This window comes from Eleutherodactylus coqui, chromosome 8, assembly GCF_035609145.1.
Source record: "Eleutherodactylus coqui strain aEleCoq1 chromosome 8, aEleCoq1.hap1, whole genome shotgun sequence".
Classification (NCBI taxonomy): domain Eukaryota; kingdom Metazoa; phylum Chordata; class Amphibia; order Anura; family Eleutherodactylidae; genus Eleutherodactylus; species Eleutherodactylus coqui.
This window is the reverse complement of record NC_089844.1, coordinates 93,370,892-93,398,700: the sequence shown is the minus strand read 5'-3', so window position 1 is coordinate 93,398,700 and position 27,809 is coordinate 93,370,892. Positions and strand designations below refer to the sequence as shown.

Below are 27,809 nucleotides of genomic sequence, written 5' to 3'. Positions count from 1 at the left end.
TCTGACAGGCCCTCTTAAGGCCGCCTGCAGACGAGCGGAAATCCCGCTGCGGGATTTCCCACGGCGGGATTTCCGACGCTGAAAGTTTGCATAGGAGTGCATTAAAATACGCACTCCTATGCAGACGGCCGCACGAAATCTCGCGCAGCGAACAAACCGCGGCATGTCCTAATTTTCTGCGGGGCACGCACTCACCCGGCCGCCAGCTCCGGTCTGCGCATGCGCCGGCTGCGCGGCAGCCGGCACATGAAAGAGCCGGGGCCGCCAGGCGCGGGTGAGTACGCGCTCGTCCCTGCAGGCGCTCGGGTCGGATCGCGCGGCGAGAATTCTCGCTGCCGGATCCGACCCGCTCGTCTGCAGGCGGCCTTAATTAGGTAAGACAAATGCAGAGTTGCCAACCAGAAAAATGTTCCTTTTCTGATCAAAAATCGCAGACAGACTACTTTTTTTCCCCATTTTTACAGGCATTAGAAAACCGAACCGAAAAATAGAATTCAATGAATGGCTAAGTGCTGTGACCAATTACAGGCAGCATTAAGCACAGAGCTTAATTCACGCGTTTTTGCACGTACGTGGATGCGCAGTTTTGTGCGCACCTATGTACGCACGAACACACGCTCGTGTGAACGAGGCCTAACACTGTGCTGTGTACACGCTAGAGCCTTTGGACGATGTTCACATTGAATGTAGCATTACAGGGGCTGCAATACTTGCATAGGAGTAGAAGACGGAGCCAAAATTTTCCATTAACAGAAACTAGTGAGTGAAGTATTCCAGGAGTAAGATATTGATAAACTTCAAGACTCTCATCGATCAACTGTTTGAAGTGGCCATGGTGCTCGGGTAAGTGCCGCAGCTGCTTTAGGAACAGTGTCATACATTGTATAGTGGCTATGCCTGGTATTGCAGCTCATTCCCATTACCTTGAATGAGACTGAGCTACTCGGTGCATGCGACTGTTGAACGTGACATCACATGCCTAAGAAGAAACTATGACCGCTTCAAACAAGGGTTCAAAACCCCTTCCTAAATGTTATCGCTGTAAGTTATGCCAGTATTTAAAGAAATAAATAAAAAATTCCATGAAACACCGAGCCAAAGTTGCAAGCATTAAAGTTTTATTCTGTCTGCTTTCAAGTTATCATATTTACAAGAGTCAGTTCAAATATATTCTGTACAAAATATTAAACTGTTACAGTTTACAAATCTGAATTCTCTAAAAAAGTGCAAAACATTTTAAAAACAACCACCCTGTACATAAAATAGAGCCGATATACACACACCATCCTTTCAGCGCCATTAGTGTATGCAGTTCACGGATTTGCACACAGTCAGGATCCTTCCGCCACTGGAGGAGAAGATTATTTAAAATTTCAGGTCACAAAAAAATCATTTTGTAGAAGAAAACTTACTGTATACAACATGAAAAATATTGCACAAAAAACCCAGTACAAGCCAGAAAAATATTATTCAGAAAGGCAGATGTGTAAAACATCGAAGACTCGTCAGCACAAAATCCTGAGAAATATTTATGTAGACTGAAGAAAAGCAGTAAAATTAGAGTCTATTTGAAGAGTTCCATAAAATTAAATGAGATCACCGTGAAGGAGGTCAGGCTTCCTTTACTTCAGTCACAAATAGAACTTGTTTCTAAAGTAAAATCACTTAAGTCATTTATGAAAAAATAAGGCCTACTATCTGGCTCCACATTGTGGGGTGTCCTATATCTAGGCAGGTACAAAATAACGTAAAGAACAACTGGTGTAAAAATATTGCGTTGTAGTATTGCCGTCCCGTTAAGCTGACCATACACATTAGAAGAAGTAGGTGGCTGAGCTGAACCACCGTTGAACAAACGATATTCTGGTGAACGTTCATTTCACAGATGTTTAATACACATTTTAGTTGTTCAAAATGGCCGTATATGTTCAACGTCACTGGGTGACGGACGGATAAAAGATCTTTCTGGTAATATACTTCAAAGAAGGATCATTCGTACCTGAAAGATCCTTCTGTGCTCTAAAATTCTTCCATCCAACTACTGGGTCAAAATTTCAAAACGTGGCCAACTTCGTTCCAGATGATAACGGACTATCATCGCCCTGCTGAAACAACCGTTTGCTGTTAAATTTCAGCCGAACAATGGTTTTGGTTGACGTCGTCTGTCTAATGGGTACGGGCACCTTTTCTCATGCAGCTGAGCGTCACATCATCATCTCAACAGGATTTTCCAAATGACAAACTCGGATCAATTTCAGAACCTAAACACATCTGTTGAACACCAAGCATATAAACCTGGTGTTAATGAATAGAATAACCCGTTAGTGAGCCAAGCCTATAAATACATGAAACGTGGGGGAAAAAATCCCTGGAAGACATGTTTGATCACTTGTAGATCTATGAATGGTGATGCCATATAACAGTCATGAATTAACATTTAAATGACATAAAAGAAACAGGAAATGTAAAGTTACAGGCTTCATATGTAGCACATGATTGTATATCCCTACACAAGTGAAGAATGTAGTATACATAATATATTACCAATCATCAGTAGGTTAACCTCAAGCATAAAACTCACAAATAGACACATATGAAGCTAAATATTTGGTTGACAAGGTCCTTCTACATTCCTTAATTAGGTGTTTAGTGTTTGGAGACCTTTTTAGATGTTAAAACAGTTTAAGTAGAGTCATTAAATAAAACCTTTTTGGAATCGTTACAGCAGCAAATTAATCAACACATTGTATAAAATCCTACATTGTAAAAGAGACTTTAGACCGTGATCACAGAGACGGCAGATCTGTTGCAGGAATGTGATGCAGCGGTTTTGTCCGGCTGAACGGAGTCGGCAGCAGTCGCCGCCAAAACAAGAGCTTCCTGCAACAAACCCTGCGGTGTGTGAATCTCCGGCCAACACGGCGGATCACAACACTTTCTGATGCGTTCTGTTATATGATCTGTACAGAAGGTCAGTCCAATAAATTAACTAACAAAAAACTATAAAATAATATAAACCAACGGATGGCTGCACTTCTGTCCGGTATCAGCGTTACATTACGCTCCACTAAGATTGGCTGCACCCACTGACACATACTGGACTAGATCATATTTACAGGTTTGGACCCCATAACAATATTCTATTCTCTGGCAGAACTTTAAAAATCCTGCAATATTGCATAAAATGAAACTATATATATTAGTAATAAGAAAACCATTTTTCAGTCATATCCTTAAGACCGGCCTTAATGTGCCCCAACTGTCTGAGTTTGGGGAGCGGCACAGAGTCCGTGTAGCAGGCGACACTTTGTTCAAAGTAGCAAACAACAAGCAGGAAGGATACAAACAAACCCATTCATTAAATCTGTCTGTAATGGACTACAAGAGTAATAAGAAAATAGACTAATGCATTAATAGGTTTTGAACATGTTTTTTTGGTTGTTAAAAAAAAAAAGCCAACTTTGATGAGCCCCATAATCTCATTCCATAGAGCAGGCGTCACAGCGTGGGAATGGGAGGGAGTACAAATATATAAAGGACACCTTTGAACTCTGTGCCTTTGTTGTTGTGTATTCATTTCTCTATGTTCTAGAGCATAACACATGAACAGAGAAAGAAAGTGTGCAAGAAATGCCAAAATATATTCCGAAAGTCTGCTGGAATGAACAATCCTGTATAAACAGAGTTACAAAAGTGCCTAAAACTGCATAATACATGGGAAAATCCCAAACACAACTATCCTTCCAATCCCCTCAGATCTTCCGCCTGCACGGCGTATTGCAGCATCTAGTCCATACTGATCATTGTCTCTACTAGGTTGCCATTTCCACCCATATAGCGTGTAGAATGGGGCATCTCTGGGTAGCTCGGCCATCGGGCCCTGGGTCATGTAGAACCAGGAGATACACAGGTGATTCTTGTATAGGAACACTATTTAAAATTGTTTAAAAATTCTGAACCTCCACAGTCCTGACGGAGCTGCGGGTAGAGGCGATACACGTAGGGTTCTTCAGACTCCTCTCTACTAGCATGCAGCTTCAGCACCTTGGCGGGATCTCCCCTCCGCTGGATGCATTAGGTCTGATTTAGCTTCAATCAGTTGGCTAGATTTTGCGCAAGTATTTCTCACTATGGGGCTATTTGGATCTCTGCTCCCCGGTCTCTGGGCATTATTTATTGCACTGGAATCCTGCTAGTTTATTTAATTGCTGCTGTTACATTGTAAAGTGTCCTATTTAAACCAGATAGCTGCATGTCTGCACTCTATATAAGAAAATCTCAGGAGATTAGAGTCTTTATTGTAGGACTCCCTTGTGTTTTCGCTTCTTGTTTGTATTAAGAAATGTTAAGTGTTTTTTTAACTTGATGTGATCATACAGGATTGTTCAATAAAGAAGACTTTTGGTATATATTTTGGCATTTCTTGCACACTTGCTTTCCGTGTTCATAAGTTATGGTTTACATAAGTCTGTGGCCATTCGTAATCTCGGCTAATAGTAGTGCCAGCCACATGTGTTTCTTAAGTTCTACATGCTGCCCGAAGCACAGGTAGCATGAACGTGGGACGGGTATGTACAGTGCGCCCAGGAATACCCAAGTCATGGAGGCGGCACCATGCTGGCCTCTTCCTGCCTGTATCATCTAGAGTGACAGCTCTCCTAGTTTGTATATAGAAAGAGACCGATATCACTCTAGGCGATCCGGGCAAGGAAAAACCAATGCATCACCAACTCCACGGAGCTCCATTCGGATTGAATCTTCAAAGTATGCTTATTGTGAAACACTGCAGTATTTCCGAACAATACCTAATGAGCGCTCTGTACATACCCGTCCCCGACTCATGTTCCCTTGCCTCGGGCGGCATAAACCTGGTGACAGGTTCCTTTTAAGGGAAGTACAAATTGTGAACAAAGTCAGAGTGTGCTTGACTAGCCTGTGGAATGAAAGCGATCTAAAGTAATTCAAGTGGATTCTTGGCATATTACATAATAATGCAATGTACAGTATAATGCAGCAGATAATACATGTATACAATGAGAGAATTATACATGATTGCACACAAGTTCTTGCATTAGCATTGTGAATGTATCAGGTCAGTTGATGCCGTTGTTCCCATTCCATTTCATGTAGTAACAATATAGCAATTTCTATCTTGTATTTCTGTATCTGTGATATTTGTTCAGTGCTGCACCTTAACCCCTTAAGGACCAGACTGTTTTGTGCGCTGTGTCCCTGCAAACATGGTGCACCCATAGCTGACTCATCAGATGGCTCTATTCGTAAGATTTCCCCCAGAGATTGATGGGAGAGGGCACGCACGGAGCCATCTGAAAAGAGCAAGCTGTGTGCATGCACCAAGTTTGCAGGGACACAATCCAGAAACGGGGGATCGGGTGAGCACAAAATAAACCCTCCTTGGACTCTCCGTTCCCTCACCTTTGCGCACCGTAATGTAGGTGAGGGAACGGGTGCTAACAGAGGCCCTTAATTCAGGATTCCCATTCCACTTGCTTTGGTGGAACCAGTATGTCCATGCATTATATGGACGGCCCACTCACTTCAATAGGAACTGCAGAATGCTTATTTTCCTCTATGAGGGTAGCACAGGGGAACTTCACACTTGCTGTTAAGAGTCCCAAGTAGCAGCACACCCTGTAATCATCTTATTTTTAAGGGGAACCTTCAAATAAATAGGAATGGGAGCCTGTGTAATGTAATTAGTATAAATGCAGATACTATCATCCATCCTCCAGGAGCTCCATGACTACTCCACCTCCTTAGAGAAATGGTTTTTGCTAGGCAAAACAATATGATTACTTAGTAGGCACAAATGTAAATTATTACTACAACACTGGAATGAAACCAGCCAAATAGGTTCAAATCATCCAAAAAAAGAGAACTATAAAAACACCATATTTCACATATTAACAAAAATTCATTAGAAACTAAATCGGGGGCATTTGATATAAAAGGGTTTCATTTGTCACTTTACTGTCCAGTTACATAAAACTAAAACCTTCCAAAATGCACAAATACTATGAACAAGTCATAAAAGACTAAAAGTAGACCGCGTTGTTTACCCAAAGGAGGAATGGAGTGATATTCCCCAGTAGTGCTAGGAAGCCCCAGGATGAGAAGAATGCTTATTAATGGAAAACATAAAAAGACAAGTAGTGCAATCAAAGGAAGGAGGGGAGACTTCTAGGGGACAGTATGTCCAGTTCATACATAACTCTTCTGCCGCCAGCTGTTGGCTCTCATCTAGCAGCAGAAAGATTAAGCAGCAATAGGAGGCAAAAAATGCACTTGTGTGTAGAGTCCATCCTCTGGGATCCACCACCAATGTAGTGTGTCGCCTTCATGTGACAATAGGACAAGGCTTCAGATTATGTGCTCTTCTTTCTGAGCAGTCGCAGATTAGGAATCTTGGGTGTTATACTCAGTCTCTCCAGATGAAATTTGGCTGAGTCTCCTGCTAGATCCAAAAAGCTTCCTGGAAATTTGACCCGATTTCGCCTAGTAAAAGAAAATCCACCAGTCAAATAAAAGGATGGTACAAAAGACGAAAACAGCCAATATGGAATAACATCACATTTAGGAAATGAGAAGCACATACAATCCTAAACATGAACCATTAACGAGTAACTCATGAGAAGAACTGATTCTCTACTCGTTGGATTTCTAGCAGACATTTCTTTAAGGATCTCGATCAGTGTTCCCCAACTCCAGTCCTCGGGTCTCCCCAACAGGTCATGTTTTCGGGATTTCCTCAGTGTTGCACAGGTGATGTAATTATTGTCAGTGCCTCAGACATTGCCACAGGGGTTCTTACTATAGGATATCCTGAAAACATGACCTGTTGGGGGCGCTGAGGACTGGAGTTGGGGATCCCTGATCTAGATGAAAGGTCTCTGGCAAGTCACTGGAGCGTTGGGGCAACTGTGTGTCTACCCAGTCATGGATGGAGAGCAAAGAAGGATGGGGGGGGGGGGGGGGGCAAGAACACTTTTCCACCTCCCATTTACAACCAGCTCTCTTGCCACTGAAGTCTCCAAAAGTTAACTGTGATCTAAAGAATGTGGGTTTTCACATTGCTACAAATCTACATTTTCTGCATGGTGACGGTACGGCATACAAAATTATTTGCTTTGTTAAGCTGCAGTAACACATTCAACTGCCGTTTGTCCAAAAGCGCTTTTTCATGACCGTTCCATACATGTGAACACTTGGCTCAGCCAAATGTTCCTGTGTTTGGGGAGATAAGCCATCTTATCTCCTAGGAAACAAAAGGATAGGGCATTGAAATTCAATTCAGTAAGCCCACAATGAGGAGGATGTGGAACACAAGGGACCCCTGTTCTTGGGATTGGTGGGTTTCTCAGCTGTGAGATCCCCTCCAATCAGCAAGCTATTTACCTATCCTGTTGAGGGGGATGCCTTGTGATCCTGTTACACCTTTAACTACATATGTTTTGGCAAAATGATAACGTTTCTTGCACATCGCAATTTTAGGACGTTTAAAATATTGTGGGTGCTGGCTGCAATAAAATGATAGTTAGATTTTCTTGATTATTTTAGATTTATGTGCCTCTGGTAATATAGGGAAGGCTTCTGTTTGGGGAATTATCTGATGCAGGTCACCTAATGCTTATGCAGCCCTCGGCCAAATACACAGCCTTGCATATGATAAAAGTCTAATCAGACAAGTAATATCTGTATTATGGAACCACTTTAAGGCAGCATTCACACATGCAGGTTGTTAGTCTAACCAGAAGTGGGCACAAAAGGAAGGAAAAGCAAAGCAGAAAAACTTACTTCTCTTTATTATCAACTCCTATGTTTGCTGAAAAAAATTGCAGGTGTGAAACCTTTCATTAGGACGCTAATTATCGGGAATTCTCTGGTGCGTCTTACATTTTACAAAGAAAAGTTTACAACTACTTTTTAAAATAAAATTGTTCAGCATCAAATAAGAGACTCGCTGCGTAATATAAACATCTAACTTGTCTGCAGCGTCTATTTAACAGAATTCATGATAATTAGCCTGCATTTATCTGTTAGCTGGTTGTAAGGAATTACTTGAGGGATCCGTTCTCTATCAGAACATAGAAGAGGAGAGCGTCCTGCCAGTGTCTGTGCATGGCATAAGGGCACGAGTCTCTGTGCATGGCATGAGGGCACGAGTCTCTGTGCATGGCATGAGGGCACGAGTCTCTGTGCATGGCATGAGGGCATACTACAGGGTCCTGGAGGAGCAGACACTGCACAGATATTATACACAGCTCAATTATTGTGCAAAAGCATTCCTAGAAATATTTTTCTGCCTGATCGGACCTTGTGCATGTGCTGTCTATCACCCATTCATCCGGTCATCGCATCTTTTAGGCAGCACGTCTCCCCATGTGAAGGAGGGATATGCTGCTGTCCATTCTTAAGCTCTATAGGGGAGAAATCAACCATATGAACAATTGTTTATTCCCTAATAGAGTCTGAATCGACCTGTTCTAAGGCCCAGGAGAACAGCCCTAAACACATTAAGTGCTTGTAATCGCCAGCACATCTGTAACTGTACTATGCTGAGTGAACATTGGTACACACAGTAGTCAGATGGTGCAGAAGTCTGTGTGTAGGGGCCCTTTTACACGGGACGACCTGTCAGGCGCGGATGACCCACAGGTCATTCTAGCGGTGATAGTTTCTATGCTTTTTCACAGAAATGATCATCACTGACTGAATGGAGGCAGAGTGGGAGATTGTAGTGGTAGGAGGTGACTAGCTTCCTGTTTGACCTGACCATGGACGCCCCTTATCCCCGCTATTGTATGCCATAGTAATGGAGCATCTAGCACCGGCTCTACGGAACACTGATGTGCGCAGTCTACAAGTTGGTCCTCAACCTTGTAAAGCATCATTATATGCAGATGACCTCTTAATGTCCCAGCCCCAGATATCCTTCCCAGTTATTCTCCGGGAGTTTACACAATTTGACCACTTGAGTAATTTTAAAGTAAACCTTAACCCCTTAACGACCAGCCCATAGTGTTTTTACGTCCTCCCGAAGTGGGCCTTATTCTCTGAGGACGTAAAAACATGCTTCCTGCAGAGAATAATGCCCCTCGGGCTGTGGACGTGACAGCTCCATGCTGTCGGTGTCCGCAGGTAGCTGACAGCATGGAGCTGTCATCCCGGGCTGTTCGGAGCCCCCCCCGGCATTGCGATCGGCGCTATGCAATGGATAGCGCCGATCGCAAAAAAAGTAAATAAAAGTGCAATAAAAGTTAAAGATTCAGCTGCTCTGATGGATCGGATCCATCGGAGCAGCTGAAATTACTCACCGATGTCCGTCGCACGAGTCCCAGCTGTCCCGATGCTCCGGGCGCCGTAGCCGTCCTTCTGCGCATGCGCGCCTGGCGGCATTACGTCAGCCGCATGCGCAGAAGGCCCGGCGGCGCGGGAGACTTAAAATCTCCTGGCTCCCGGCTCCTGTAGGTAGCCGGGAGGCAGGAGATGTCAGCGGGGACTGCGGTGAGCGGTCCCCGGTACCGCGATCGCCGTTATCCAATGGATAGCGGCGATCGCAAAAAAGTTTAAAAAAGTGTAAAAAAAGAAAAGTTTCACCTCCCCTCATGGATCGGATCCATGAGGGGAGGTGAAAATACTCACCTCAGGTCCGCCGATGTCCTCCGGCCGGTGTCTGGACCCCCCGCTGGCTTCTGCGATGTGCCGATGCGGCGCGCATGCGCAGAAGCCGGCGAGCCCGGCAAATTCAAAATCTCTCTGCACCCGGCTGTCACAGATAGCCGAGTGCAGGGAGATATGACTGGGGACCGCTGTATGCGGTTTCCAGTCATATGATCACCGTTATCCATCAGATAACGGTGATCATATAAAGTAAAAAAGTAAAAAAAAAAAAAAAAAGTTAAAAGTAAAAAAAAGTTTAAAAAGTTAACGTTTCATCTCCCCTTATGGATCGTATCCGTAAGGGGGGATGAAATTACGTACCCAAGGTCCCGGATTTGTTCCCTGGTGGGATGTTGATCCGCGGATGTTACCCCAGCTTCGGCGCATGCGCCCGCCGGCAAAATGCCGGACACATTCGCAGGAGGCGGGGAGCCCAGGAAATTTTAAATCTCCTTGCTCCCAGTGACCAACGGTCACTGAGTGCTTGGAGCAGTGACCGGCGGCCTCGCTGAGCGGTCCCCGGTCACGTGATAAAGTAGCGAACTAACATTAGGCCGGTCACGCGTGACCGGAGAGGAATTACAGGTTCTGCATGCGCTTGATCAGCGGTAATCCACGGATCAATCGCATGCATTGGATTACACAATTCCCCCCAATTAGCGGGTCGGAATTACGTAATCCACTCGCAGAAACAGAACACAGCATGCTATATTTTACCACGAATATCTGCGACCTAGAGCCCATTGTGCTCTATGACCGCGGATATACTCGCAGCCCATATGCAAACACATTGTGTACGGGCTGCGGGTACCCGAGTCATCTCTAAGCGACGGCGCGGGAAATGCAAACAAAAAACCGCCTGTGTGAGTAGGCAGTTATGCGCAGAACATTACGCAACCGTACGCAGGGTCACAGCCGGGCTCACAGCTGGGATCCGCTGCGGGCCTCCGCAAGCAGATTCCGCCTACGGCTACGTGAGCCCGGCGTTATTCAGACCGCTACCTGTAATCCGTAATTTACAAGAAGCCCCGGGAACGCTCGCCTTCCTGCAGTTCCAGGAGCAGCTTGTTGAGCGCCTTCTCTGTGAGACCGCTGCACCGCAGCAAGATTACAAAGCCTCACAGCGCCACTTTCTACACCCCATCCCCGCTGCTGAGGTTACGAAATACCCCCCAAAATACATGAGGAGGGGGGGGGATACCCGGTTTTCTTGCCCCATGTGCCCAGCCCAACCAGCCTCCGTAATTATCCCTGTCTTCGGACATAAAACGCATTTATATTATTACCTTTATCTAATATTTAGGGAATGCCAAAAAATGGGGATGGTGGGGGGGGGGGGGGGAATTATTTTTAGGAAGTCAATTTTTTTTCCGTATAAGTGGGCAATGGGGCCTTGAATTTATTCAGTTCTGCCCTGAAATCCAGCGGGCATTCCCTCCATTATGGGCCTAGCCATGTGTCCTGTAAGTAGATTAGGGCCACAATGGGTATGTTTCTGAACAGGGGACAAACAGGGGTATCCATTTTGGGGTGAAAGTCTTCATTCCTATGTACACTGTACAAAAAAAACAGTTTTTAAATTGACAAAATTGCCAAACAAATGAAAATCGTAATTTTTTCCTTTTGCTTTGCTTAGATTCATTCAAATACTTTGGGGTCAAAATATGCAGTACACCCCTAGATGAATTTGTTAAGGGGTCTAGTTTTTAAAATGGGTCATTTGTGGGGGTTCTCTATCGTTTTGGACGCTCAATGGCTCTACATGTGGGCAATGGGGACTGGAATTTATTCCGTTGTACCCTGAAATCCAACGGGTGCTCCTTCCATTATAGGCCTAGCTATGTTTCCTTTAAGTAGATTAGGGCCACAATGGGTATGTTTCTGAACACGGGACAAATGGGGGTATCCATTTTGGGGCGAAAGTCTTCATTCCTATGTACACTTTCCAAAAAAAACAGTTTTTAAATTGACACAATTGCCAAAAAAATGAAAATCGTAATTTTTTCCTTCTGCTTGGCTTAGATTCATTCAAAAACTGTGAAGTCAAAAAAGTCATTATACCCCTAGATAAATTCGTTAGGGGGTCTACTTTTCAAAATGGGGTCACTTGTGGGGGTTCTCCATCGTTTTGGTCACTCAATGGCTCTACAAGTGGGCAATAGGGCCTAAATCTCCTTCAAGCAAAATTTCTGTTCCGAAAGCCACCGGTTGCTCCTTTCATTTTGGGCCCCATTGTGCATATAGACGTAATACTAGGGCCACAATGGGTATGTTTCTGTGCACAGGACAAACAGGGGTATCCATTTTGGGGTGCAAGTCTTCATTCATATATGTGTGGTACAAAAAAAACTGCTTTTGAAATGACAGAATTACCAAAAAATGAAAATCGTATTTTTTTCCCTTCGGCTTGGCTTAGATTCATTCAAAAACTGTGAAGTCAAAAAAGTCATCCTACCCCTAGATAAATTCGTTAAGGGGTCTACTTTTCAAAATGGGGTCACTTGTGGGCGTTCTCCATCGTTTTGGTCACTCAAGGGCTCTACAAGTGGGCAATGGGGACTAAATCTCCTTCAAGCAAAATTTCTGTTCCGAAAGCCACCGGTTGCTCCTTTCATTTTGGGCCCCATTGTGCATCCAGACATATGATTAGGGCCACAATGGGTATGTTTCTGAGCACGGGAGAAACAGGGATATCCATTTTGGGGTGCAAGTCTTCATTCATATATGTGCTGTACAAAAAAACTGCTTTTAAAATGACAGAATTACCAAAAAAATGAAAATTGTAATTTTTTTCCTTCGGCTTGGCTTAGATTCATTCAAAAACTGTGAAGTCAAAAAAGTCATTATACCCCTAGATAAATTCGTTAAGGGGTCTACTTTTCAAAATGGGGTCACTTGTGGGGGTTCTCCATAGTTTTGGTCACTCAATGGCTCTACAAGTGGGCAATGGGGCCTAAATCTCCTTCAAGCAAAATTTCTGTTCCGAAAGCCACCGATTGCTCCTTTCATTTTGGGCCCCATTGTGCATCCAAACGTAAGATTAGGGCCACAATGGGTATGTTTCTGAGCACGGGACAAACAGGGGTATCCATTCTGGGGTGCAAATCCTAATTTTCATGTGTACTATAGAAAAAAGTCCTGTCTTTAAAATGACATATTTGCAAAAATATGAAATTTTTGTTTTTCTCTTCTAAATTGCATTGACTCCTGAAAAAAAACTGTGGGGTTAAAATACTCATGACACCCCTCAGTGAATACGTTAAAGGGTGTAGTTTTTAAAATGGGGTCACTTGTGGGGGTATCTATCATTTTGACTCCTATGAGCCTTTCCAATCTTGGATTGGTGTAGGAAAACAAAGTGTTCCTCAAAATGCTGAAAAGTAATGTTACATTTGTACGTCTCCTAAATGGTTAAAAAAAACGAAAGTTTTTCCAATGTGCGCCCAAAATAAAGTAAACGGATGGAAATATAAATCTTAGCAAAAATTTCTATATTATGTTTGCACATATTTGAGATATTGCAGTTGGAAATGTGAAAAAATGACGATTTTTTCAAAATTTTCCCAATTTTGGCGCTTTTAATAAATAAACACAAATTCTATCGGTCTTTTTTTTCCACCTAAATGAAGTACAACATGTGGCGATAAAACAATGTCAGAATCGCTTGGATATGCAAAACCTTTCTGGTCTTTTTCCATGCTAAAGTGACACGTGTCAGATTTGCAAAATTTGGCCTGGTCATTAAGGCGTAAACAGGCTTGGTCACTAAGGGGTTAATAAAATGGAGGTCCAGAATGTGTCCCGCTCCACCGAGGAGGTGAGGTTGGCCACTTTCATTTTCACATTAATGGCTCAATTCATTATTTAAATCTAACCGTTTACTATCCCTTGTAATTGATGTACATCACAATTTTAATAGTCCTCACCTCTGCTGGCTTGCCAGCACCAACAACGATGAGTTTGCCATCATTTAGTCCCACCAGTATATGGCTGTTCTCTTTTGTCACAGAGAGACAATGAATTGGAACCCGCATAATAAGAGGCGAAACGCAGAGACTCAAACTGAAAGTAATAGAAAACAAAGTAGAATTAGGTTATATTATATATATATTTATCTTATGACAATTTCAAAATAAGAATTGTTTCTTCCACTCACTACCCGGATTTACATTGACTTTATGCATCACAATTCATTTTCAAATTTACTTCTTATCATAGTTAAAAGGGAACTTGTCATTATATCAAACTGCATTATGGGGCTCAGAGGTGAGGGAACAGGGAATGGCGTTTCATACTGACTGAGTCCCTACAAGTTTGCTGCGCACACAATGTGACTCTTCGCAGAGCTGGAGCGCAGGAATGGGGAGTCCGGTGAGCATGAATCAGCGTTCCCCAGACTCCCCGTTGCCTCAGCTTTGAGCACCATAACTGTTTATGGGACTCAAAAGGTGATGACCGGTTCCCTTTAATGTTCATGTGTAATTTTCTACAAAGCCATGGGGTAGCTATAAACAAGACACAAAGAAAATATTCTCCATGGGCCCTGCTTTTCGAAAGCAGGAGTTGTGAATGCTGCTACAACCTCTGTAACCCCATAAACAATTGCTCACAGCAACAAAATATTACAAGATGTAATGTAATGCATTAGGTAGATAGGTTTTTTTTTTTTTTAATTCTCTATCCTGCTAATATAAAATTCAACAGCCAAACTGCCTACAGCAGATGTTCTAATCCTGATGGGCCTCCATTACTAACCTGTAGAGATCACGTATAGAAAGATGTCCTTGACGACTGCCAATCACAATGTACTCCCCACTGATGCACATGTCCAATATTTGCTCCTTTAGGCTCTCCGAGCCAAGGTATTTTCCATTCACACTGAAGAGATGTAAGGCATTCTTGTTCTAACAGACAGAAACACATTTTTAAGTAACTATAGCCTCCAGCCATGTGAAATGTATGCCTCAAACTTTCTTTGGTAGGACACAGCTTTGTGGAAATTAACCAACCACTTCCCAGCATTCTCTGTATATTTACAGTGGATGTTACAGAACAGTGTATGGACCGGGCTCTGGAGGGGAAAGACAAACTGAAACCTGCCTGCAATGGCAGAGCTCAAAAATAATTATGATTCCAGTATTTAAGCAGTTAGATGAAGGGATCTCCCTCGGTCACCCCATCGGCACCTTTGTAATGTGATTGCAGGGTGCCAATAGGTTGCTGTGGAAGTCAGAGGCCTAATAATGGCACCAAGGCCGCTTGAGAGACAGCTTTGAGCGATCACTTTGCATAAAGTACGAAGTAGCTACTCAGCTACTTAGTAGCTTATTAGCGAGCAAATGAAGCCTTTCACTGAGTGCAGATAACAGCTGGAGGTCTCAGCCTGTGGTCCTGATAAGCAGGACGACTGTTTTCAAGCTAGCTTGACATCAGCGATGAACGAATAGTGCACAATGGGCGCGCTTTTAGATGCAGCGATTATTGCTCAAAAGATGGCTTTTGAGTGAATTTTGAGCAGTAATCATTGTGTCTAAACGGGCCTTAACATGACAAGCACAAAACAACCCACAACATAATTAGTATTACGGTATAATGTTCATTTATCCCACACAGTGAACACCATAAAAGAACAAACGGTGTACCGAGTGGACTGCTGAGTTCACCGAATGGAAAAATGGAACATTTCGTGGAAAGATTGGCGTTGTCTTAAAACAAGAATTAAGCTCCATAAAAGCAACAATTCAAGCTCTGGGAGATAAAGTAAAAGCTTTGTCCCCAGACCAGGGCAACTTCTCTGCTAAACCTTCAGACCTTCAGTATCCATCCAGTGGGATATCCATGATCAACAAATTAAGCAACTTTACACTCTTCATGATGACTCCAAAAACCGGAATAGAGGAAACAACATAAGGATCCGGGCTCTTCCTGAAGAAACTAAAACCACTGACTTGGTTCCTACACTGAAAGGCTTATTCAGCATGATTTGGGGTCGTCAAAAAAATGGAGGCGTTCGAAATAAATTGAGCTAATATGACCCTTGGCCCCATCAATCCTGATATTAACAAGCCTAGGGACATGATCTATCACCTCCCGTATTATACTGTAAAACAGGAAATCATGCAAAAGGCTCGCAATATGTCTGAAACTTTGATGGAGTATGCATCTTTCTGTTAAAAGATCCCTTACGTTCCACTTTCGCTCAATGTAGGGTGCAACACCTTTGCTGGCATCCGAGGGGAACATGATATTGCGTATTCATGGGGATTTCCTCTTCTGCTCGTCGTGCACAAAAAGGGAGGCACCATGAACGGAGAGATCCCTCTGACCTGGCTGAACTCACTAAAGCCCCCGGGCTTACCAGAGTGGTGCCTGCCTGACTGGAACCCTGTTCCTCTTCTACAGACAAGTCCAGAACTTCGGAGGTCCTAGAACAGGGAGACAGTGAGCCACTAAAGACCCCACATGCGGGTGATGGCGGGGTTCTTTGCTGATGTTTTCTCAGCTATTATCCTTTCTTCTTCTGACTCGGGGGCGGAACATTTCAGATGCCAATTGTCTTGAGTAAGCTTTCATAAGTCTCCAGCAACTCCGGACATTACTAGTTTTTCTACCGTGTTTCGGTTTCCTTCTCTCTAATAACCTAGTAGACAAATTGTACGCAGCTTGCACACTGATGGTTCACAAGATGGAGGTAGACCTGTATGATGGCTCAGAGACTCTTCTAGCAAACAGCAAGTATTCTATGAGTCTTATGCTAATTTTTTTCTGTTGTTCTCTGGCTATATCCAAAGGACATGATAACTGGGCTAGGTAGACAGGGTCCTTTGTGTAACCCTGTTTTCTGCTCTAAATGTATCCAGGGCACTACTGGATACTGAGTGCCAATCTGAGTTTCATATTGCTGTTCACAATAGCAGAGGGGATCCCAAATATCCATTCTATCAAGTTTACACAGTATCGTTGCAGGATCCACAGCAGAAGTCTCTATAGCCCAGATCTAAGTTTCAGATAGGGGTATATTTTATAATACTATATTACTGTTGCCTATGTAGCGGTCTCTGTGTTACTGTCGTTGGAAGACTGCTTCCATTTAGGGTTAGCACCCTTTCAGGGGTATCTATAGCTCCATAGTTTATTTCCTGTTGAGCTGTAGTGGGACTGTCTGTGGGTTTACAGTTTTTTATAGCTATTTGTTTGAGCTTTTTTCTTCGTGGTTCCATCTTTTCTTCACCCCCTCCCCCTTTTTCCCCCCTAACCACCTCTTCCTTTTTCGTGCCGATCTGCCACCATGATGAAGCCTTTAATTAAGTTGGCCTTTCAATGTACAGGGTTTTAATGCATCACTGAACTAGATGGACATTGTCTCCATTCAGCCTAACATACTAAGTTACAAAAACAATCACAAATTCTTTATGGGCTGCATAAGGTGAAGGCGCAAATATTGTTGCTTCAGGAGACTCACATTCCTGGGTTACACTCAAGATATTGCAGTGCTTGGATGCATAATTCGAACCCGGATTCTAAATTACTGGGCATGTCTATGGCATTTCATAGGTCTTTGCAATATATCCTGCCGATACCGTTGGTCTGCCAATAGGGCAGATTTAATTAGTACTGTCAAAGATTCACGCTAAAACCTACACTATTGGGAGCATTTATCTACCAAATGTTGATCAGGGCAAGAAATTAAAGGGGTTGTCCAGTTTGCACACAAAAGATTACACGTATTTCTCGCCAGCGCTTGGCACTTTTTAAATATCACAATAAGCCCCAATGTTCCACCAGCATGTCACGATTGGTACAACTATATGGCCTGATCACTCCCCAGTTTTTCTCCAGTTGGATCTACCGGGGATGGAGGCCAGGGAATGGGCTTGGTGGCCTAATAAGTCCTGGGTAAAAGATGCAGACTGCAATAGAGATATCATTACAAGCATCTCTCATGCGGTGGACCAGATCCTACTTCCTCTGCAGTGGGAAACACTGAAATATGTAGTTTGTGGTACATTAAGTATGGGGCCAGACTGAAGAAGGGAAAAGACTACTGAGATTAAGAACCTTAATTCTGATGTGGAGGAATTGAAGAAGGCTCACAAGTATTCCCTTGCCCCAGGAGTGCTGGTTGAACTCACCATAGTCAAGGAGCAGAAAAAGATAAATGAAAAAAAGGAGAAAAAAAAACTGTCAAAATCCAAACCATTGGTGTGGATTCACAGCCAGTTTCACACTCTAAGTAGAAAGTGTTACGTTTGCTGTGGATCCGCACCAATGGTGCAGTTTTTGATGTGGATTTTCCACTGTGGAAAATCCGCATAAATTCTGCTACGTGTGAACATACCCTTAAAGAGCAAACCATTGACAGCAATACTAAACGACTCACCTTTAGAGTTCCTTTCCCTTCCAGGCTGCTATGAATGACAATATGTCCATCCCAGGAGACTGCCAAATTAGGAATAGTCATGACAAGTGAACTGTCAGTTGGTGGCTTCAGGGTCCGCATGTAATGGCCTCTTCGGATTGTGTGAATTATTACTGTCCCATCCTACAAGAAGAATGACCATCAACAGAAAAATCTACTCTCTAAACCATATCCTTTCTTTTTTCCTTAAAATAAATATTTAGCAGTAGTAGAATATATTACTCTGGATCCAGAAACAGCCATGTCCAGCTCAGTACTGATGCCAACACTTGTTATTTCATCCGTGTGTCCATACAGGATCTGCATAGGCTTAGCAGAGAGGTCGCCAGAAACACCACCCTGGAAAGAATACATAAAAATGATAGAATACATCTCTCTACCTGTTTTCTATAGATCAAAATATATTTTTTATTAACTGTTGCACAAAAAGCTCCACTAGTAAATAAAAGTTCATATGAATGAAAGGCATTGACCTGTTATAGTATTTGGAAATTGAAGTCTTTTGTGCGTGGATTCCTCGCTGTTCTTCACAACCACAAATCAAGGTAAGAGCCACACCACCAATAGTAAGCGTAACAATGCATGTGAACAGGTCATTCTCATTCTTCCAGATTTTCAAAATAATCTTCAGGCACATACCAAACGGCAAAAGCTATCCCATAGACCCCAATTAGCTATTTAAAGTGGCCATGGTACTTGGTGCGAGCACTGAAGCCTTTTTGCTGACTTGTGACATCATATTTATTGGTCATATGGCCTTTGTGCTGCTCAGTCCCAAATCACATGAGTTTGACTGATTCTCAATGCCAGGCACAACCACTCTGACATTTACAGTGATGAGCTTGGTATACAATGAAGAGGCCACAGCACTCACACGAATGGTGCAGCCTCTTCAAACAGCTGACTGGTGGGGTGTTGAGAGTTTGGCACACCACCAACCTGATATTAAAGGAGTTTTCCAGGCAATGCCAGCTGTCAGTGCCAGGATACACCGGGGTCAGAGCGGTAGCCACCGCTGCAGATCCCATTAAAATCAATGGAAGCTGGGCTTGTAATTGAAGGCGCAGCTCCCATTGATTTCAATGAGAGCTGCACCTGCAATTACAGGTGCCAGCCACTACACTGGCACTCTGACCATGGTGTATTCCGGTAATGAACAGCCAGTGCTGCCTTGAAAAACCCTTTAATGACCAGTTCTAAGTACAAGCCATCCGAGTTACAGAAAACCCTCTAAAATATAGACCTAAATTCAGGTGGAGACCAAAAAATAAAAATATTGTGAATAGGGCAGTACGGTGACTGAATGGTTAGCACTGTTACCTTGTAGCCCTGGAATCCTGGGTTCAAATCCAAGACAAAATCCATATGGCGTTTGTATATTTGGATCAAGTGAAGATTATGTCCCCCTGCTTCCTCAGTGAGATAGGGGGAGATTTATAAATAAGAATGTCCTTTGTTGCTCATAGCAACCAATCAGTGCTCAACAGGTAAATAGGGCTCACCGGATGCGGGAAGGGCTGGATTCCGTGCAGGATTCCCTGCGTGGAATCCGACCCGCCGGTGGATATTGGCCCTTAAAAGTATAAAACCTCTTCTGTACTACACCACAGAACCATACGCCACATTCTGATCCATAGGCCACATAACTAAGCTCCATAATCTTATATCTAATTGCTTAGGTAATGATTTTTGCAGGTGATGTACATCTTAAAACATTACTCTTCTATATGAATAGTACAAAATAGATTATATAAGAAAAATAACGCACCTGTTGTGTTATCTGCCAGATCATGCATGTTCTGTCCCGAGAGCCAGAAATAAGATTAATACAACAGTAGTCTGTTGCTAGGCAGGTTACAATGTCTAATACATATGGAGGATAAAAGATGGAAAAATGAGAAAAGATATTTTACTGTAATACTGACTCCACTGCAGTTCAAACAAGTTTCTACATTTCAAGTTCATCTTACAGAGCCAATGTGCCTTAATAATCACTTTATTGTTATTTCATGTACTAAATCCAGTCAAAACGCATTTGACGTTTTGGTCAGTTGAAGACCTTCATCGGATAATCCTGAACTGTATATATTGTATATGTGCACAAATCAGTTTGAAAAGCTCCTTTGCAAAGGTACCAACCAGAAGAGGGGAATGCCAGAGATCAGAAGGCCACAACCTTTTTGCACCTTGTGAGCAACATTTTACTGATGGTCAGGTGCCACATTTCTCAAATATGTGCAAACATAATATAGAAATTTTTGCTTAGATATATATTTCCATGCGTTTACTTTATTTTGGATGCACATTGGAAAAACTTTCGTTTTTTTTTTTAACCATTTAGGAGATGTACAAATTTAACATTACTTTTCAGCATTTTGAGGAACACTTTGTTTTCCTACACCAAGCCAAGATTGGAAAGGCTCATAGGAGGTCCCCGCTGACATCTCCTGCCTCCCGGCTACCTACAGGAGTCGGGAGCCAGGAGACTTTAAATTTCCCGGGCCGCCAGGCCTTCTGCGCATGCGGCTGACGTAATGCCGCCTGATGCGCATGCGCAGAAGGCCGGCTTCGGGGCTCGGAGGACCAGGAGAGTGGGGAGCAGTGCGGCGGACGGGGGTGAGTAATTTCAGCTGCCCTGATGGATCCGATCCATCAGGGCAGCTGAATCTTTAACTTTTTTTTAACTTTTATGCGATCGGCGCTATCGATTGGATAGCGCCGATCGCATTGACGGGGGTCCCTGCAGCCCGGGATGACAGCTCCATGCTATCGGCTACCTGCGGGCACCGACAGCATGGAGTTGTCACGTCCAGAGCCCACGTGGCTTTATTCTCTGCAGGACACATGTTTTTACGTCCTCAGAGAATAAAGCCACTTGGGCAGGACGTAAAAACACTATGGGCTGGTCGTTAAGGGGTTAAAGTACCATAAACTAACTTGTGATGCTGTTCGGCAAGGTGCTGTTTTTTTAATACTCACCTGCTTCCTGCCACTGAAATCAGTGTGCTGGCTAAAAACCTGACTTATTTCAGAGTCTTGTACACAAACTTTCCCATAGACTTGCATTGGAGAGTACATGCACGGGACTCCGTGGCGCACGGACTTCAGTGCAAAGCATCACGGGAACCAGGAAGTGCGCAGGTATGAAAAATATAGCACCCACCCCCTTGTCATCTTGCCTTACAGCCTCATAAGTTAGTTTATGGTGCTTTAGGCAGGTGACGGCTTCCCTTTAAAGAAAAAGATCTATTAATGTATACACATTAGGTCCTTACCCATATGCCGGATGTGTTGTCCAATCACTTTGCCTTTAGCCAATGAAGTTACTCGGATGCTGTTATCCCAGTGACCACCAGTGAACAATACTTTCCCATCATGGGACACCACAAACAGTTTTGCGGTTATCTCAAGGCTAGGAGCAAAAGGGCCAGACACAACCCTCTGAGTTCTGAAAATGAAAATGAAAGCCATGATTTGTTTCCTTTCTTCCACACTGAAGGCAACGCAAAGTCCCATCCCGATGACAGTCACTGCTGCCGACATCATCCCTCCACCCAGAAGCGGTCTTCTGTAAAACTCCCAAAAACACAACAATGTAAGGACACAACAAATGCAGAGAAATATTCAGCCATGAAGTAAGCTCTGAGCTACGCTAAAATGGGGTTTTCAGAGCACAAAACGAAAATTATGAAAATGCTCAAATCTAGGAAGTAAAGCCAAGTAGTGGCAATCTATCTTTTAACTCAGTCCTGGACCCTCTTCTTCGTCCTGTGCAGCCACTGATCTGACGCTGTGCTTACATGCATCAATTACACTGTAAACACAGCAATAAAATTGTTACCTACAACTCCCAGCATGCATACAGCTTGTTTATCGGCCAGTGCTGTAGCTCCGCCCACAACTCATAGGTCCTACAACTTATTCCTAGTGCCAAAGAAAGCCTGCTGAAGTAGATGGACAGGACCTTAAAGGGGTTGTCTCGCGAAATCAAGTGGGGTTATACACTTCTGTATGGCCATATTAATGCACTTTGTAATATACATCGTGCATTAAATATGAGCCATACAGAAGTTATTCACTTACCTGCTCCGTTGCTGGCATCCTCGTCGCCATGGTGCCGTCTAACTTCGGTGTCTTCTTGCTTTTTTAGACGCGCTTGCGCAGATGGATCTTCTCCCTTCGGCTGGTCTCGGAAGCATCTGCGTTTTGGCTCCGCCCCCTTGTACGCGTCATCGCGTAGCTCCGCCCCCATCACATGCCTATTCCAGCCAATCAGGAGGCTGGAATCGGCACGTGACGGGGGCGGAGCTACGCGATGACGCGTACAAGGGGGCGGAGCCAAAACGCAGATGCTTCCGAGACCAGCCGAAGGGAGAAGATCCATCTGCGCAAGCGCGTCTAAAAAAGCAAGAAGACACCGAAGTTAGACGGCACCATGGCGACGAGGATGCCAGCAACGGAGCAGGTAAGTGAATAACTTCTGTATGGCTCATATTTAATGCACGATGTATATTACAAAGTGCATTAATATGGCCATACAGAAGTGTATAACCCCACTTGCTGCCGCGAGACAACCCCTTTAAGGCACTCTGAACTATGCATGAGCCATACAACGCAGTGCTTTTTCTCCTGTCCTCCCATCATGCACTGCTCATAGGATGTCGGAGGCTTTGGACAGGGAAGGAAGTAGCAATTCCTGACAAGATGTCACAGGAAGTGGAGATATTTTTTAGGCAGAACGTCATACAGCATAGAAAACAAAGAAAGCAGCTAGACCAGGTGCAGTGAGCCTATTACGAAATGAATTACTGTGATGTGCATTAGATTTTAAAATGTTAGCATGTGCTTCTTTCTCCATAAACATCTATGGTCAGCTGTAATCTGATCCCTCAGTTAAACGGAAAATCCATCTCCTCTCTGCCTATTGTATATGGATTTTAATCAGTGAATTCAGAGCAAACAGTGGGCGAGAGGGGAGGAATCTAATAAGCATAGAAGAAGGCATTTTCTGCATTAAGATATATTACAAAGTTTCTTATATTCACTTGCACTATGGAGAGTTATTTATAACTGGAAGCACACTTTAAGCTCCCAAGAAGATTTTGGCCTTAAAGGGGTTTCCAGGATTAGACACAGCTCTTATGATTGCGTAAATACAGGCAGGAGTTAAAAATCGAACTCCTTTAACTAACAAGAGAATACGTTTTTGTGCTTATTATCGAGTGTTACACTTACTTTTGATTAGAAACAGTTTGGTCCTTGGTAAAAGTAAAATAATTTGAAATGTTCTTCTCATATGGTAGCCATCCATGGGTCCCAATAATTAAGCTCTGATTTATTGTTACCTAAACCAGACAGACATAAAATTAGTGAAATTAATTTAATGATATCAAATGGCTAAAGGTTTCCTTGCCTTTGCAGTGCACATACACTACGGGCCTCCAGGGGATATTCCAATCTTGGACAGTCACCGGATATGCCAAAAATATCTGACAAATACAATTACCATCTCTGGAACCCGCACCCATCACTAAAACAAGGATCCTCAACCCCTTCTCACCAGCATAACCAACTATGGCTGGGATTTTGAAAACTGCAAAACTGGCTGTTGTATGTAGTTTACGTAACTCCTAAAGAAGAGAATGGGTAATGCGGAAACAGGGTAGCACCGAGAGCTGTGCCGTTTCCGTAAGCACCATTCAATGTAAAAAAAAAGTTTTAGAAACAGCGTAGACAGTTTCTGCTTTAGTGTATTTAGATCTTTTAGTCAGATTTCCTAGGGTATACTGAAGTACAATTATAGGCATTGCATAATTTTTAAATCTTTGATTGACAAATACATCAAGTTTAGGCAAAGACCCAGTATTTACAGTGTTGTTGCCCTTATGTTTTAAGACTTGTGTTATTTGCCCTGGCATGCTGCCTATTGGCTTCTGGACCAAATTCTGACTGATGGCAACCTATTCTTGCCTAATCACTGCTTGGGTTTTATCACAATTTCTGTGTTTTTGTTTGTCCACCCGCTTTTTGAGGATTGACCACAGGTTCTCAAAGGGAGAGAGATCTGGAGAGTTTCCTAGCCAAGGAAACCAAAATTTCAACGTTTTGTTGACCAAGCCATTTAGTTATTACTTTTGCCTTGTGACAGGGTGCTCCATCGTGCTGGAAAAAGAATTGTTTATCACCAAACTGGTCCTGGATGTTTGGGAGAAGTTGTCGTCTCCGAAATTCATTGTACTCTATTGGTTTTCCCTCTATTGTGGCCTGTGTCTGCACGTTTGTCTCTTCACCAATAAAAACGGTAAAACCTCCCTCTGGCTCATTAAGGACGTTCCTGGATTGAGAGGAGACCTGTATGTGTATAGGGCTCTTCAACGAAGTACGTCATACCCTTCACTAGACCTATATCGTTCTTACTATCCTAAGTGCATAGGAGCGCGGGGGGCTTTTCTATTTTATCCATAGGACTCATAGTAGCGCTCACCTTTTCTTCTCCGGACAATCATTCTTATAAATGTCCCAAAAAGTCTGAAGGGGACATCACCAGAAAAAATAACTTGACCTCAGTCCTCTGCAGTCCGATGCCTGTACTTCCTACAGAATGTCAATCGGTCCTTGATGTTTTCTTGGAGAGAAGTGGCTTTCTTACTGTCCTTCTTGACACCAGACCAGCCTCCAAAAGCCATCACCTCACTGTGCATGCAGATGCACCAACACCTGCCTGCTGCCACTTCTAAAAGGGGTTGCTTTACATCCAATGGAGTGAGTTCACTCACAATTTTGCCTAAGAACACTGCCATGAATGAAGAATGGTATCTAAAAATCCTCCAAGAGCAACTTCTCCCAACCATCCAGGATCAGTTTGGTGATGGACAAACTGTTTCCAGCATGACTGAGCACCATGTCATAAGGTAAAAGTGGGAACTAAGTGGCTCAGTGAACAAAACATTGACATTTTAGGTCTATGGCCAGGAAATTCCCCAGATCTCAGGCTTCATGAGAACCCGTGGTCAATCCTCAAGAAGTGTGTGGACAAACAATGCAGAAATTGTGATAAACTCCAAGCAGTGATTAGGCAAAGATGGGTTGCCATCAGTCAGGATCTGGCCCAAAAGCTGATATGCAGCATGCCAGGGCGAATTGTAGAAGTCTTGAAACACAGGTGTTAACACTGTAAATATTGAGTCTTTGCCGAAACTCGATGTATGTGTCAATAAAAGTTTATTAACTTGTGAAATGCTTATAACTGTACTTCAGTATACCATAGAAACATCTAAAAACACTGCAGCAACAAACTTTGTGTAAACTAAAATTTGTTTCGGTCTCAGAACTTTTTGCCATGACTGTACCCTGCTTTAGGTAATGTCATACTGGATTCAGGAGACAAAAGAGAAATATATAATTTTGGTATGGATTGCAACTACTGGTGGTAAGGCACAGGCATCATTATGTTCTGGCAGATGAGGAGCCAGTAGAAAATGATTAGAAAGACTTGGTTTAAGTAAACTGTTCTTGACGTTTTACATGTGTCATTGAAAAACAAAGTGGCTGCAGGTTCACTTTGAAGTGTCATTTACCTGACTTAAATCAGCAAGATCTATTTACTTTTGGGTATAATGGGTATAATGAACCTGTTCGTGTGAAATAGAAGCCTAGAAGAAGCCACATATAAACAAAAGAGCATGATCAGCCATCTGTAACGGTCCTATGGCTTTTAGGGTTCATCCAATAACTCCCTATTAAATTAAAATCAATTTTTGAAAACTCACCAGTATTTCTGGGCTTCCCTGAGATATAAAGGAGCGTAACTGACTCTTTGGAACAACGGCTTTAACCACAGGAATTTCATCACTAATACCCTGAAGGCAAAAAAAAAAAAAAAAGTTAAGAATATTCATTTAGAATGACTTTATTTCTACTATAGGAAAACATGAATAATGGTTTGTGAGAACTGACTTTTGTAAAGTTATGACAATCTGGCAGTCTACTATTTTATGAGCGACACATTCTCCAGATGTACCTTTATAAAGAATGACTTCAGCTCCGTGAGGTTTTGGAACAAGTTTAGCGTTCCATTGTCTAGTTTTGTCTGTTTCAGTAAAGCTTCTTCTGCAGATAGCCGAGTTGGATGAGGTTCCTGTATTGTATTTGGAGAAAGTTTGAAAGGAAAACACAATCAAGATATTTGACACAAAATTATTATATATCTATATTAATATAGAATTTGGTAATTCAAGTATTCTATTGCCTTCTAAAGGTCATGTGCTGCAAATCCATTTAAAAAGCTAATGATCAAAGTGATGGGCAGTTCATCAAAATCCAAGAAGAAATAATAAAATTGATAGATTGAGCTTTGTCTCCTCACTGCTTTCAAAATGGTTACACTGAATTGTCAGCGCATACCCGCCTCTCCCCGCAGAGACTGACCGCTGGCCGTTGTGTATCTGCATATAAAGCAGCCCATCAATCACTAAGAAAGTGGGGGAGCACTAATATCATGAATACACCAGCCACATAACATTAGCAAAATAGTGCAATATTTTTTGTGCCGTTTTGACTTATAGGGCAGCCTAGTCAGATGACAGATCAGCTTTAAACACAGTCTTACTCAGAAGTATACATCCTGCTTGAGTTTAGATTTTACACCAACTTCATTGACATAATTAAAGAGGACCTGTCATGTCCTCATGTTAGTAGGGCCAGCTGCATAGATTTTCAAACGCGGCCATGCTGACTCCAGCGATGTCTCACTTTTCCTTCTACTCCCACTCGTTCCTCCACTTAGTTTCAGTTCCCAGAGCTGTAAATGTGTCAGGTGGGCGGTCCCAACTGCTCACTGCCAATGAGTGATGCCAGACTTGAATGACGGCGAGCAATAGGAACCGCTCACCTGACACATTCACACTAAAACCAAGAGCCCAAAATGGGAGGGAGTAGAGAAAAAGGAGCGACATTGTTCGAGTCAGAAGGATCTGCAAAGCCAAGACAGGTCCTCTTTAAAAAATATTGTTGTGAAGCCTCCTCAGACAGGACATTTCTGCTCTGCCTTAGCAACTAGTTACTTTATTAAAGTTTATATTTATTTACTTAGTGAAGATGCTGCACATTATTTCTACTAATAATACATTTGGAAGAGGACAAAAAGAAAAAAAAAAAAAGTTATTTTGGTGTTAAGCAGAAATCTATCGTTACTAAAACAGATATTTTTGGTATAACTTACCGTAAAATCTCTTTCTCGTCGCGTTCATTGGGGGCCACAGCCTAGACCATGGGATATAGCCACTGCCCTAGGAGGCGACACTAAGCAAAAAAGTGTTAGCTCCTCCCCACCTGGCTATATCCCCCCTGCAGGCACTCAGCTAATTAGTCTGTCTGCAAGCAGTAGGAAGCCAGTGGGAGTACGATTATACATATTATGTTTTTATACATACCAAAAACAACCTCTTTGGCACAATTTTCTGCCGAACCATGACCGAAGAACAGAAAGTTCCAGCAACCGCCTAAATAAATAAGGGGTGGGTGCTGTGGCCCCCAATGAACGCGACGAGAAAGAGATTTTACGGTAAGTTATACCAAAAATATCTGTTTCTCGTCCGTATCATTGGGGGCCACAGCCTAGACCATGGGACGTCCACAAGCAGTCCCGAAAACAATATATTGGGTGGGCATTCAGAGTTCGGCTGTGCGGTCAACGACCGCCGTCTGCAAG

At 43.0% G+C, this 27,809-nt stretch overlaps 1 protein-coding gene across 2 annotated transcripts in view; it reads right to left on the bottom strand.

Annotated features, from left to right (window-relative positions):
• Positions 1–1,096: 1,096 nt before the first annotated feature.
• NBEAL1 (neurobeachin like 1) overlaps positions 1,097–27,809 on the bottom strand; it is a 144,283-nt gene continuing 117,570 nt past the window's right edge. For both annotated transcript variants that reach the window (XM_066576048.1, XM_066576049.1), the window contains 10 exons: positions 26,121–26,237; positions 25,870–25,959; positions 23,336–23,445; positions 21,376–21,548; positions 19,869–19,963; positions 18,323–18,439; positions 18,062–18,223; positions 14,437–14,585; positions 13,608–13,743; positions 1,097–6,516 (listed from right to left, as the gene is read on the bottom strand). In XM_066576048.1, the coding sequence (XP_066432145.1) occupies positions 6,418–6,516; positions 13,608–13,743; positions 14,437–14,585; positions 18,062–18,223; positions 18,323–18,439; positions 19,869–19,963; positions 21,376–21,548; positions 23,336–23,445; positions 25,870–25,959; positions 26,121–26,237 (1,248 nt within the window). In that variant the 3' untranslated portion in view covers positions 1,097–6,417. The remainder of the gene's footprint in view (positions 6,517–13,607; positions 13,744–14,436; positions 14,586–18,061; positions 18,224–18,322; positions 18,440–19,868; positions 19,964–21,375; positions 21,549–23,335; positions 23,446–25,869; positions 25,960–26,120; positions 26,238–27,809) is intronic.